At 42.3% G+C, this 14,415-nt stretch overlaps 1 protein-coding gene across 3 annotated transcripts in view; it reads right to left on the minus strand.

Annotated features, from left to right (window-relative positions):
• The window catches only part of ST18 (ST18 C2H2C-type zinc finger transcription factor), a 447,256-nt gene that overhangs the window by 142,559 nt on the left and 290,282 nt on the right, over window positions 1-14,415 (minus strand). For all 3 annotated transcript variants that reach the window (XM_077270483.1, XM_077270486.1, XM_077270485.1), the window contains exon 12: window positions 12,327-12,535. In XM_077270483.1, coding sequence (XP_077126598.1) covers window positions 12,327-12,535 — 209 coding nt within the window. The remainder of the gene's footprint in view (window positions 1-12,326; window positions 12,536-14,415) is intronic.

Consider the following 14,415-nt stretch of genomic DNA (forward strand, 5'->3'; position numbering starts at 1 on the left):
GGCTATGCAGCAGAGTCGGTATTTTCAGCAGACAGTGGTGGCATATCCACCTGTTCCTTCACTGTCACGATTAACCTCAATGTCGACCTCTGCTGCATACCACTTCACGGCCACCTCTATTCCTAGCACTGCCAGACACCAGTACAGCACCACCACCATGCTGAGTGCTGTTGGACAGCCCACCGCCACCACCATGACAACCGCTGCTCCTGCTTGAACCTCCTCCACTGATACCACGATGCAGCCGGACCCAGGCATGGCCTTCCGTACCACCACCACCACGATGCAGCAGGACCCTGGCATGGCCTTCTGTACCGCCACCATCACGATGCAGCAGGACCCTGGCATGGCTTTCCGTACCGCCACCACCACCACGATGCAGCAGGACCAAGGCATGGCCTTCTGTACCGCCACTACCATGATGCAGCAGGACCCTGACATGGCCTTCCATACCGCCACCACCACGATGCAGCAGGACCCTGGCATGGCCTTCCGCTCTACAAGCGCTATGGACTCTGGCATGGCTGCACGCTCTACGAGCACTATGGACTTTGGCATGGCTGCACGCTCTATGAGCACTATGGACTCACATGGCTGGATGCTCTACGAGCACTATGGACTCTGGCATGGCTGCACGCTCTACAAGCACTATGGACTTTGGCATGGCTGCACGCTCTACGAGCACTATGGACTCTGGCATGGCTGCACGCTTTATGAGCACTATGGACTCTGACACAGTGCAGCCAGACCCTGACAGGTCACCCACCATGACCATGCCACGACATATGAGCCCACCGAGGCTTACCAGAACCAGGCAGTCCCAGAAACAAACAAACAAAAAAAAAAACTGCGGACTCTTAGTATTCCTCCCCCTTCACCTCCCAGTGTGTCTGTAATGTCAGGTTTGTCTCACCCTTCCAGTGCGTCTCAAGCCTCTCATGTGTCAAGCCCTATCCCCGAACTTCCAGACCCCACAAGTTTCATTGCCCCTTCTCCTGCCACCTCTGTGTCGTCCATGGTTAGCCAGGCCTCACTGCTTCACACCCCCCGTTTACATCACTCTACCTCAAGCAGGCGGAGTAAATAAAAATTTTGTCTATAACAAGATAAATAATATTGTTTTTTTCCCCCAATTATGTGTGGTTTACTTGTGTATTTCGCCGCCGTCAACACACACCGTCCGCCGAACACTTAATTTTTTGGCCACATCATAGCTCCAGTAGTATTAGCAAATAAAAGACTGCAGCTTTGTGTGTCTTTAGTATAGAGATATGAGGTGGGCCAAAATATTTATACTTGAATTATCTCCATAATCTCTTCATATTGCTTAGTCTGTGACTAGTATTGCAGAGTGAAGAGAAAATGGGGGAAATAAAATGCAGAACTATACTCAACAGGTCAAGTGTCCACAAACTCATTAGTCTTAGGACACCTGACCTGGTGAGTAGAGAACTGCCTTGTATAACCTCTATTTTCTCTTCTGTATACGTAATCTATTTCACACAAAGTGAAGGGACAATGGCGGTCATACACGGCTATCTATGCTCACCTGTACATGTGTCAGAAATAGTGAATTCATGAGGTTATGTGCATCATGAATTCATTATTTCTGACACCTGACTTGATGAGTATAGATCTGTTTTGTATGACAGTCATTGTCTCTTCAGTCTGTGTCCAATGGATACTGCAGAACAGAATCCGGACACAATGACATCAACAACCTTTAAAACAACATGGCTGTCATCACATTAAGAGTATGTGGTCAGTATTTTATATCAGTAAGTCAAAACAATGATTGGAACAATTAGAGGAAAATGTTAAGAGGAAAATTATAATAATAACATATCTAGCACCTCAGCTATTATCACCCACTCCTGGTTTTAGATTAAAAATACTGATATGAAATACAGACCAAATACAGCTAGTGTGAGGACAGCCTTGGTTTGTAGAGGACATAGGAGACACAGTCAAGACACCAAAAAATAAATTTTATTAACGAGAAATATTAGTAACATTTTAGAAAATAACTAGTACAGATAAAATCCCAACAGGACATTTACACAACATTGTCCTGCCATGACACATGCCCAATATCTGAATCAAAAAAGGCAGCAAATTGGTCCCACATGTGGCCAACTTCAGCTGTTGACCACAGCGGGTGATGTTGGTAATCGGGCAGTGGGTGTGCAACTGGTTCATCCAGTTCAATGTTGGGCCGCTCCTTAGCCATTATGTAATTGTGCAGAACCACACAGGCTTTGATCACCTCGTCGTCCATTTTTAGATTAATGGCTGATGCAAGAATGCACCATTTTGAGACCAGAATCCCAAAGGTACACTCTACTGTTCTTCGTGCCCTGGTCAGTCTGTAGTTAAAAATCCTTTCAGTGTGGTTCAAGTCACGACTGGAATAGGGCTTCAGTAGTTTTTCACACATCTGAAAGGCCTCATCACCATCCATAACAAATGGCATTGGTGGACCTTGAGTGTTGGGGAGCGGTCGTGGCCGTGGAAAATTAAAATTTTTGCCATACACACAGCGGCCCATATCAGAGTTCTTAAAAAGTCTGGGAATCGTTGCCACGGCCAAAAGCTCCAATGTCCATGGCGATAAAGCGACAGTCCACATCGGCTATTGCCATGAGCACAACAGAAAAATATTTTTTGTAATTGAAGTACTCCGATCCTGTTCTGGCTGGTTTGATAATGCGGATGTGCTTTCCATCCACCGCTCCCAAGCAGTTGGGGAAATCACACACACTCCAGAATTTTTCCGCAATTTCAATCCACATGTCCAAAGTGGGTAGGGGAATAAACTCATCACGGAGTACATTCCACAAAGCCCGGCAGGTGTCCGCAACAATTCCAGACAGGGTGGAAATTCCAAGCCTGTATTGGAAGTGGAGGGATGATAAACTCTCTCCGGTTGCCAGAAATCTGGAAGAAAAAAAAACAAAAAACAATTACTATCAATTCTATTTATGATGCTGTTATGCTAAAGACATAAAGGAAAATACAAAAAAAAAACATGTCAGAACACCCAAAATTAGCACTGCCATTGGTTTAGATTTGTTATGTACCTTAATGTAACCAGCAGACGTTCCTCTGGTGGAATCGCTCTACGGAGCTGTCTCCGTATGGCTCCTTGGACACGAGCAAGCAAATCCCAGAACGAGTCTTGCGACATCCTTGTATATTCCAGGAATTTGTCTGGGTTGTCATTAAGCTCGCCATACAGCGTGTGATAGGCTCCACGGCTCTCACGTAATTCAATAATGGGGTGTCTCCAAAAACACCTACGACGTCTCCTTCTCCATCTTTCGCGATTTCTGTCTCGCTCCCAAGCAAACACACAGGCAAGAAACAGCTTGATGCTTAAATCCAGGTTGAAATAAAAGCTCTCCATGCAAAGATCCATCATGACACAGGATACAGTAGCACACTGTTAAGATTTCAGCAGCCCTAGGGTCTATATATAGAGATCCCATAATACACGCCCTCTGTAATCCCATTGGCGGTGTCTGGTTATCTAGATTTTTCTCCTGTAAAATTTGTCACCATGCGCACCAAAAACGCAAACGCAGGAAAAAACGCATAGAAAAGCATGCAAATGTTGTGTTTTTTTAACCGCATGCGACAACGCATGCGTCTAAAAAACGCCGCATTTGGACGTGTTTCTATGCGTTTTTTCCTGCACTTGCGCATGCGGATTAAACACTGCGGATTCTAACGCAAATGTGAAACTAGCCTTAGTCGGGCGAGGTTAGCGGGCGACCGTACCATTGCTCAAGGGACAGCCATCCAAAGTCTATGAGGGTCTTTAGTTATAAGAAATTAAATCTTTATAATGATACAATGAAATTATGTATGCTCCTTTTCTTATGAAGTGTACTGACTCAAAAAATAATCATAGAAAAACCCTCATAAGGAAATGTATTATCGTTTTGTTTAAAGGTATAGCAGATTTCTAAGCATGAACAGTGATCAATATTTCATATTCATACTAGAGGTTTTAAGGTAGAAATCTCAGGGTTATTATCATTCTGCTTGCTTCTAAAAATGTGGGTTTTTTTGCAAATTAACTTTGTACAAACAAACAAAAAAGTCTAATCTTTTAGAGCAATTTTTGTCTGATTCCAGCTTTTATTTGTGTCAGAGAATCAGAGCAAATCAGAATCTAGGCTCCCATCCACACGATTTGGTCATGGTCAGGGATTAGAAGAGGTAATCTTCACTTTGCTGATCACATAGATTGCACTTGGCTGACTTTTTAAAGACTGGCTTTACGTTGAATAAAACTCATATAGTGGATATCTTGTTTTGCCATAAATTGCACATTGTATGCAAAGTTAGTTACCTTTGCCCGCTTGGCTGAGGGGCACAATATAGTTGTAGCCATAGCAATTTAACACCAAAAGGAGATATGACCATGTGGTTACTCTCTGCCAAACACAACAATAAGCAATTTAACTGGAATCTGTCTACAAGTTTTTTCCACCTAATCTGAGAGCAGCATCACATAGAGTCAGACACCTCGATTCCAGTGATGTGTCATTTAATGGGCTGTCTGTTTTAGTTTTGATACATTTACTGTTTATCAGCAGGAGATTATCACTGGATGAGTAGTAAACCTGATACCAGCTAGTCCTCCATATTTATGAGCTCTGTGTAACCTCATGCCCACCACTAATTAACAGTGCTATGTCTATACACAGTGTACAAAAAAAGCAGCCGATCAGTGGTGTGGGTGGGGTTATACAGAGCTCAGCATTGAAAGAACTAGATCTGCCGCAGAGAAAAAAATAATTTCATCAAAACTATAGTAAGCAGCATAGCACTGGATACAACGCTGGACTTAGAGTTTCTTCTCCACCAAACCTGGTGACCGCTTTCCTTTAATCCCTTCCCAACATAAGGCGTACAGTTATTTCATATGTCTGGTCCCTGACTTTGATGATGGCTTGCAAACCATGCCCACATCTTCACCAGCAGATGATGGCTTAATTATTCAGCCATCATCTGCCTCTAAGGGTATGTATCCACGTTCAGGATTGCATCAGGATTTGGTCAGGATTTTTCATCAGTATTTGTAAGCCAAAACCAGGAGTGGGTGATAAATGCAGAAGTTGTGCATATGTTTCTATTATACTTTTCCTCTGATTGTTCCACTCCTGGTTTTGGCTTACAAATACTGATGAAAAATCCTGACCAAATCCTGATGCAATCCTGAACGTGGACACATACCCTTAGGCTGGAGTCACACTTGGCGTAAGACAATACGCCACGTATTATACGTCCGTACTACGCGTTCAATACGCCAAAATGTCTCCATAAGCGACTTCCGTAGTTCCTGCGTTGCTTAGGTGTGGTCGCGTATTTTGCGCATGTGCTTGTGCGTGTGTAATCCGTATGTGATCCGTATGGCGTATTTTTCACGCACCATCACAAAATGGACATTTAACGGTTTTCAGGCCTGCAAATCATTTAAACCATCATTAACCACACTATTTAAGCCCTCTACAACAGGTGGAGCCCTCCCATCTGCCCTATATGTTCTCTAGCATATTTTGGCTGTGGTGCTTGGAGATTACAAACATGTCTGGCCCTGTGTATTTAAGCACAACTCAGCGGGTGTTGCTTCACTGGGTGTTGTCTTGTCGCTTTGGCCAGCCATATCCGGTCAATGTGGATCCGCGAAGGAGGAGACGAAGATTGTGGGTACATCCTCTATTGACCCAACGCCAGAGTGAAGGCCATTTCCAGAGACTATATTCAGCTTTGAGGGCACATCCAGAGAAGTTTTACCAGTATACTCGCATGTCCATTCGGACTTTTGACATCTTGTTGGAGATCTTACATCCTGGGCTCACCTTTCAGGACACCTGGATGAGAAAAGCCATCTCTGCTGAGGAGCGTCTGCTCCTAACCTTACGGTATGTATTCCACATTTTCAAATACTGTTTGGTTTTTTGGGATTCTTTCCAAATGTGTGGTGTCCTACTAGGTTTAATTAACTTCACTTTGACATGAAGCCACAAGCACATATCAAAGAATGTTGTCAATATTTCAGTCTATTTAGTTTGTCAACTGTAAATTTGTATACTGTAAATAATGTAATAGTAAATGAAATATACACTTTGGCTTATTCCTTTGTTCGTCGTCCTCATGTTTTGTTCTTTTCCCTTTTTGTTGTATTGCAGCTTCCTGTCGACAGGATTGTCCTATGCGGGTCTACACCTGGAGTTTCTGATTGGGCGGTCGACCATTTCAGGCATTGTTAGGACAACCTGTTCCCAAATCTGGCAGAAACTACATGAAGCTGTGTTGCCGGAGCCAAAACAGGACGATTGGATTAAAATCGCCACAGGTTTCAGAAATAATTGTGACTTCCCTAATTGCATTGGAGCTGTGGATGGGAAACATATCAGGGTGCGTAAGCCGCCGAACTCTGGTTCCCAATTCTACAATTACAAGCAGTTTTTCTCTGTAGTTCTGTTAGCAGTTGCTGACAGTAACTACAGGTTTGTAATTGTAGACATTGGGGCCTATGGGCGAACTGGAGACTCTAGGGTCTTCAATTCGTCCATAATGGGTCGGCGGCTACGTGACAACCAGTTGAACCTCCCACCACCACAACAACTCCCAGGCTCCAATGCAGAAGCAGTGCCTTTTGTTTTGGTTGGAGATGAGGCCTTCCAACTGTCGAGGCACGTCATGAGGCCTTACCCCAGGCGCAACCTTGACCACTGGCGGAGGGTGTTTAATTTGAGACTTGCCAGGGCACGGAGACTGGTTGAGTGTGCCTTTGGGATTCTTGTGACCAAATGGCATGTTCTTCAGTCTGCCATCCAGCTGAGTGAGGCTACAATCAATGAGGTGATCAAAGCCTGTGTCATTCTACATAATTTCACAAGAATACATGATTGTTCCTCTCCAAATTTGGAAGATAACCTCATGAACAATGTTCCTAGGCCTACCCCATATGTCCCTCCTCCGCGTCGTCCACTTTCTGGACTGAGAGTTCGTGATATCTTTACAAATTATTTTCTGACTCCTCAAGGTGCTATTCCCTGGCAAGACTATGCCTTTTTGCATGTGTAATTAATTAGCTCTATAAAGTATGTGTTAATCAAGTTTCCAACTGTGTGTGTTGTATTTTCTTATTTCACATATGGTTATCAGCATATCATGTGTGTGTGATGGAAGAATGAATCCAGCGCATACAGACGGTGATTGGTAGTAATAAAACGTTTTACTGAATAACTTTTTTTACTGTCTAGGTTCTGTTTTTTTCAGAACCTTTTTTTGGCCTTATAAAGGCCTATTTTTCTTTTTAGCCAAAAATTGCGCAAACAACCACAAGAAAACATGCTCTGTAGTGACAATACAAGCCTAAATATTGTATCCAAATCATATTAAAAACAAAATAACAAAAGTTTAAAGTAACATAAAAAAAAAAAAAAATTACAAGTCCTGGTAGGTTGGGGCAGGAGAAGTAGCTTGCTCATTGTCTGCATCAGGTGGCATTTGTAGGGCCAATTGTCCAGCACCCTGTGCAGATGTTGTAGTGGCCTGAGGGACATTTGCCAAGCTATGATGCTGGGAACTTGGAAGAGTGGGGCGAGGATTTGGTAGATACCCCTGCTGGTGATAACCATATTGCCGGGAATCATAACCCAACCCAAAATGACCATATTGTCCATACCCAGGTTGGGACCAGCCTCCAGCACTGGGTGTGGACAAGTGGCCATATTGGGATGGTTGAAGATATCCCGCCATATGTTGCTGAGGTGGCCATTGTGTGTTTGATGGGGGTTGGGGCTGAGGTGTTGGCTGTCATGGAGGGGGTGCTTCAGATCCTTGTTGAGCTGCCAGGCCTTGTAATCTCTGAGGCCGCAGAACATTTTCAGGTGACATCTGCCACTGTTCAATCATATGCATGAGATTGTATGGGTTATTTGGGGGGGTGCATGCGTCAACAAGGATCTGAAAACACCCTCTCACACGAAGCCTTAACTCACGCTCTAGGGACCTTAAGTAATGGGCCATGCTCCTGGTAAATCCCTCCTCCCCATCATCGTCTCGAACACGGGCCAAGTAGCTCAGGACCCCAGCATCCACGTTTTGGCGCCTTTGGAGCAATTCTCTTCTGCGGCGTGCACGCTGTGGTCTGCCTGCAGCCTGTGGGGATGGAGCCAGGGCAACTATTTCCAGGGTCATCCTGGCTAGGTGGTGGTGCTGCTGATGAGGCTGCTGCAGAAGAGGCAAAATGTGGGTCCTCAGGGTGTGGGACGGAGGCAGATGGAGCTGCCTGACCAGATGAGGATCCAGGAGGGATGGAGCCAGAGGGAGCAGCAGATGGACCAGCCACCTCTTCAACTTCCCCAACTGGGTCAATGACAAGTTCCGAGTCAGACCCTGTCTCCCTGTTAGTGAGGTTAGACTGAGTTCTGAAAAAGAAAAAATGTTTTAGGTACACAAATAATACAAAAACCAAAAAAAAAAAAATTGAGATTGGTACTTACGGCCTGAGGTCCATGCTGGGATTCAGAAAGTTGAGCCGGTCAAAATATATGTACTTCTTTTTTTTGGGAGGTGCCCCGGCTCCACTTCTCTCCCGCTGCTGCCTCTCCCTCCTGTACTGGTCGCGGATACTCCGCCACCTTGTTGTAACATCACCCACTGAAACAACAAAAAATACACACATTCTTTAGGCCATTAATCAGTGAGCTCACAAAAGGTGGAACTGACTACAGAGATTTAAGTGTAGCATCCAAATAGGCCTTTGGGGAGAAGATTTAATCTTAAATATACCAAAAAACCACAATTAGCAAGCAAAGCCACAAGGACAGAGTCCACTAACCTCTATCACAGAAAGGACAAATAATGGGAAACACTGTTAGTAAGTAAAAGGGACACCTATTCTAAACATTAATGAAATCCGTTTCTCATGTACAACACCATGTATCTACTGGTGGGCTTTCTAGTTCCTTCATGACTATTTACTAAATTCGTGAAGAGAAATTCAAAGTAGTAAGGGCCTGATAATTCACAAACATGGGTGTACTTACTTATCTGTCGCTGTGCCTGACGTGGCTGCTGGTCATAATGTGGGAAGAGGGCCACACACACGCTCCTCCATGCTGCCTCTTTTTGTGCCCTGTTGGCATAATTAGGGTCTCTTTGGTCCCAGAGGACAGGCCTCTCTTGGACCAAAATTATGAGCATGTCCGCGTTGACAATGTTTGCCATGCTGAATATCACTCCGTGGAGGCGTGCAGCAGACTTCTGGGTTCACTGTCTGGCTTTTTCAGCTAATTAGCATGTCTCACCTGCCTGATTGAGGCCTTTGGATGTTTCAGGACATCTGCCAGTAAATCCGTATTTCGCGCAAGGCACACGCATGGTCCGTAAGCATTCCGTATTATACGCTCTCCCATAGACTTGCATTGGCGTATTTTTGGCGCGATACGCTGACAAATGCAGCATGCTGCGATTTTCTGCGCCCGTACAACTCCGTAAATTACGGATCCGTAATATACGCCTTATAGGACTAGACCCATTGAGAAGCATTGTGCCGTATGTAATGCGAGTTTTACGTACGTAGTTTCTGCGCTCTTACGTACGTAAAACACGCATGTGTGACCCCGGCCTAACAGTCGCAGGTGAAGCTGTGCTGTTAAACTGTTAAACACTCCTGCCAATGTCTGACAGCAGCATTTAATGTGTGCTGGCAATGGGCACGTCATTCCACTCGCCCATCCGTACACCCGTGGCATGATCAAGGAGTGCCAATGTGTTGCCCTGACAGTCTGGGAGCTGCAGCCTGTCAGCGCCTGTGAAAGCCAGCGTTTAGTTGGCGTCCATAGGAGACCATGATTTTCACTATACACAACAGTGCTAATGAACTGCTATGTATAGTACAAGCGATCGGATGATTGCAGATTCAAGTCCACTAAGTGGACTAACAAATATAATAAAAATGGATTTTTGTTTTTTTTAAATAAGGAAATTAATGTAAAAAAAGTTTAAATCACCCCCCCTTTTGCCTCAATAAAAATAAAGCCATTAAAAAAAATAAAAAACACACACATTTGATATCACTGCGTTTGTAAAAGTCTGATCTATCAAAATATAAAATAAATTAATCCAATTGGTAAAAGAAGTGACAAGAAAAAAAATTAAAAGGCTCCACAACTTTGCAATAAAATGCAATAAGAGGCAATCAAAATATCGTATCTACCACAAACTGGTATCAGTAAACATCAACTCAGGTTGCAAAAAATAAGCCATCACACAGCCCCAGGTCTGGAAAAATGAAAACTCTACAGGTCTCGAAAAATGACAAAACAAATTTATAAATTTACGAATTTTTTTCACAATCGACATAAAAAAAATATACGTTTGATATTTGTGTAATAGCGCTGACATAAAGAATCATGTTGCAGGTCAGTTTTACCATATCGGAAATATGGTGAATAAAAGACCTGAAAAACTATTGTGGAATTGCTCTTTTTGGCAATTTCAATGCATTTGGATTTTTTTTCCACTTTACAGTGCATCACATGATAAAACTATTATGTCATTCAAAAGTACAATTCGTTCCTGAAAAAACAAGCCCTCATATGGCTATGTTGATTGAAAAATAAAAAATGTTATGGCTCTTGGATGAAGGGGAGGAAAAAAACGAAAATAAAAAAAATAAATTGGCTATGACATGAAGGTGATGAATCCTTCCTACTGTACCAGTTGTTTTTTTTTGCTTGTTTCCCTCCTCTCTATCCAAGAGCCATAACATTTTATATTTTTATTGATATAGCCATATAAGGAACTTGTTTTAAATATACCATATTGGAAAATATTACTATTAATTTTAGGTTTTCGGTTATGCTTAAGTCAAATTTATATATTTTTAAAATATTTAATTACTTTTAAAAATCGAAAATAAAAAAAGTTGCTTTATGCCCCATTTGTATATTCTGAGACCCATATATTTTTTAAAATTTTTGAGCAGCATCAAGATTTTTGTTATCAGTTTGCCTTGCATACAACTTTTTGATCCCTTTGTATTCCATTATTTGGGGGGGATGTGAGCTGATGCAGCTGATACCAGTAGATGGCAGCCGCATTTTTTATGGCAGGCTCAGCTACCGCACCCGACATGTGGGGAAAGGGTTCATTTTAACAGTGTATGCTATATAAACTCACAAGTTCCTGCAGATGGTTTACATTCTCTTTATTAAAAGGTAGTAATTAGAGATAAGCAAATAAAGTTACAAAACCTTGCATTTGCCAAAATACTTTTTATTTTTGGAATTCGCTTCTGCGAGGAATTCTAATAATGGCGGTCGCTTGCCCGCCATTTTTCTGAACCATACAAGGTCATCAAAAGTACATCTAGCTTTTGTGTGGCCTGGAAGAATTCAGCCAGTATATGCAGAGGGTCACGGCACATGTCTTGATGTCATGACGCCGTGAACGTTTGCACTTGGGCGGAAGCTTCCAGTTTGAGCAGATGGGAATCAGAAAAGGTGGTGAGGATGCACGAGCAAGTGAATTCGAACTTTGCCTGATCCGATCACCTCTAGTAGCGATTATTAACCGGTAGTCTTGCAATAAAGCTACTTACTGTACTATGTGCACCCAATGTAGGGTACTTCCAAGTACTATTTTTTATCTTTCAGGTATACATGTATTTCCTGAAAAACAAGGAGTTGTGGTGTAATTGTGTTGAAGTAAACAGCATCAGACCAGTCTATTCAAGTGGAAATTATTACCGTAATCTGACTTTTTGGACATACACCTTAAGAAGTGGATCATTATACCCGACCTCGCTGTAGGGTTTTAATAATGGAGGGTTAATCTATCACTTTCAGTTCATGGTAAACAGATTAGAACATGCCTAATTCACCATGTACTCTGCTCATCCATACGGAGGAGACTCTGCATGAAATCCCCTAGAACAATGGCAGCAAGAAAGGCATATGCCTCCAGAAAATCATAGCTATCTGGAATCTGCTGCTCAAAAATTCAGCTCCATTGCCCAGGAAAAAATGGAGCAATTTTTCCTTCCCCTAATTGCTACAGAGAGCAATTGGGCATGTCTTGCACCCTACTGATCTCATAATTCTCCTTTAAATCTGAAAAATATCCCCCCCATATAAAAATATGAAATGTGTTTTCCATTGCATAAATCCCTTACACAAAGCTATTGTAGATACTGTACGGCACATCCCTTGTTTTTGTGGAATGTAACTCTAATGTGAAAAGCTGTTTATTCACAGCTCAGTAGACACTACAACCTCCAGGATTTTGGATTCTCCTACCTTGGCAGACAGACCCAATGGTTTGTTGGACAGGATCTCTGCTGCTGCTTCCCTGCAGCGGGTGGAAAGGTTGAGAATGGCAGCAGCTGCTGCTATGTGGGTGTCTTCACTACACTGACCATAGCTGTAAGAGCTGGCATGACAGGGACTCTGTGTGTGGGCGCTAGGCAGTCGGTTGGAAGATCTCACTGGACTTGTAAATTGTTTTGCTGTGAAAGAGAGATGTGATTACACGCATGCAACATATGATTTTCTTCATGTCAGAATAATTGAAAATTTGAACATAAATCTGATTTTTTTTTCTATATTTATATACGGAACATCGAAGTTTGTTTTTTTCTATGTTGTTTTAACTCCATGTCCAAACAGATTCATTAGAAATTTAAACAAAACATCAGAAATATTCACTAAGACCACATTCACACATCGGCATGTACTGGTGATGTCCTTTTACTATTCTCGGACAATACATTGGCATGTAGAGTTTCATTGGTCCATGCACACATCAGTTTTAAAAATGGCTTTGTTTTTCTGATATGTGAAATTTATAGTATAATCACGTTCACACTTTCAGTATTTGGTCAGTATTTTACAATCAGTATCTGTTAAGCCAAAACCAGGAGTGGGTGAAAAATGCAGAAGTGGTGACTTGTTTCTATTATACTTTTCCTCTAAGGCCGGGATCACACATGCGTGAGATACGGCCGAGTCTCGCAGGTTAAAAACAAGCTCTGGCACCGGCACTCCAGAGCAGAGCGTGCAGCCGCATAACAATACATGGAGCCGCACGCTCCGCTCCGGAGTGCCGGTGCCAGAGCTTGGTTTTAACCTGCGAGACTCGGCCATATCTCGCTGTAGTGTGACTCCGGCCTAATTGTTCCTCTCCTGATCTTGGCTTATATATACTGATGTAAAATACTGACCAAATACTGAATATATGAATGTGGTGTCCTATTCTCATCTGTTTTGTGATTAGGCTCAGCCATTAAAGTCTATGGGGATCTATGAGACTCAGATGAAAGTAGGAAGTCATACTTTGTACTTTAGTGTTACATCCTAGTTTCTTTAGTTTTAGTTTGTTGTGAATCAATGGATAAGAAACGTTCAGTCTATCTGCTTACACCAAAAAAAGAAAGGAAAAACTGATGGAACTTGAAAGCAACTAGGATGTAACTGGGATGAAGCATAACAAAAAATTCTCTTGAATGGTGACACTCACAAGGATATGTAAATTGGAGCTTACATTGTACAAAATGTCATAAGAGGTTTTGGATATTATCATTTTTTATATATCATCAATGGTAATTATTGACATATCTATATCATTTTCCCTCTATCACTCTGTGCAACTGTACTGTTGCATAGTTGCCTATTTTTAAAGGCTGTGTAACAGATAGCAAACAGGACAGCAGCCTAAGAAAGAGAGAATCCTAGATGAACAAATCCTTTAAAATTGTGATATCTCAAGATTTAGACATGTTTAAAGTAAATGTTCAGTTGTGATAATGTTTCTTTTAATCATCACACATTAAAGTGTACCTATCATTTCAGTCAATCTTCGGTAGAACCTGCTGCACGTGTACATGAGGAATAACACAATTTCTGGCCATCATATGACTTGTATCCTGCATTTTCAACAGTTTTTTCTTCTAATTCTAATTGGAGATTAGCGACTATGGTATTTCCTGTACATAGTACACAGAAAAAGAGGGATTACTCCTTATTTTTGCTTTTTTTCTCTGCTGATAAGTAGCATCAGAATGGAGGATTTTATATAGCAATATTGAGCTGTGTTGCTGTGAATCCAGCTGTGAAATAAGCAAAATCATTCACTGACTTTAGCAGAATTTGCCCATCGTTTTCCCTCACTCTGATCCTGACTCCTCTTGCCCTTCACATCTCCATAAAGTATAATGGAAAGTACAACCTGACACAACACTGTGGTGGCAGTCTCTCTCCTATTTTAAGGAAGATGGATGTGAGCTGCTTTACAGGGAGCAGATGGTCAGTTCAGGAGGCAGGGGGTAAAGAGAAGTGTTTGATAACTGGAGAAAGAATCAGGATTCTCTGATAAGATATATTACAACCT

The sequence above is a fragment of the Ranitomeya variabilis genome, chromosome 6 (assembly GCF_051348905.1).
Source record: "Ranitomeya variabilis isolate aRanVar5 chromosome 6, aRanVar5.hap1, whole genome shotgun sequence".
Taxonomy (NCBI): Eukaryota; Metazoa; Chordata; class Amphibia; order Anura; family Dendrobatidae; genus Ranitomeya; species Ranitomeya variabilis.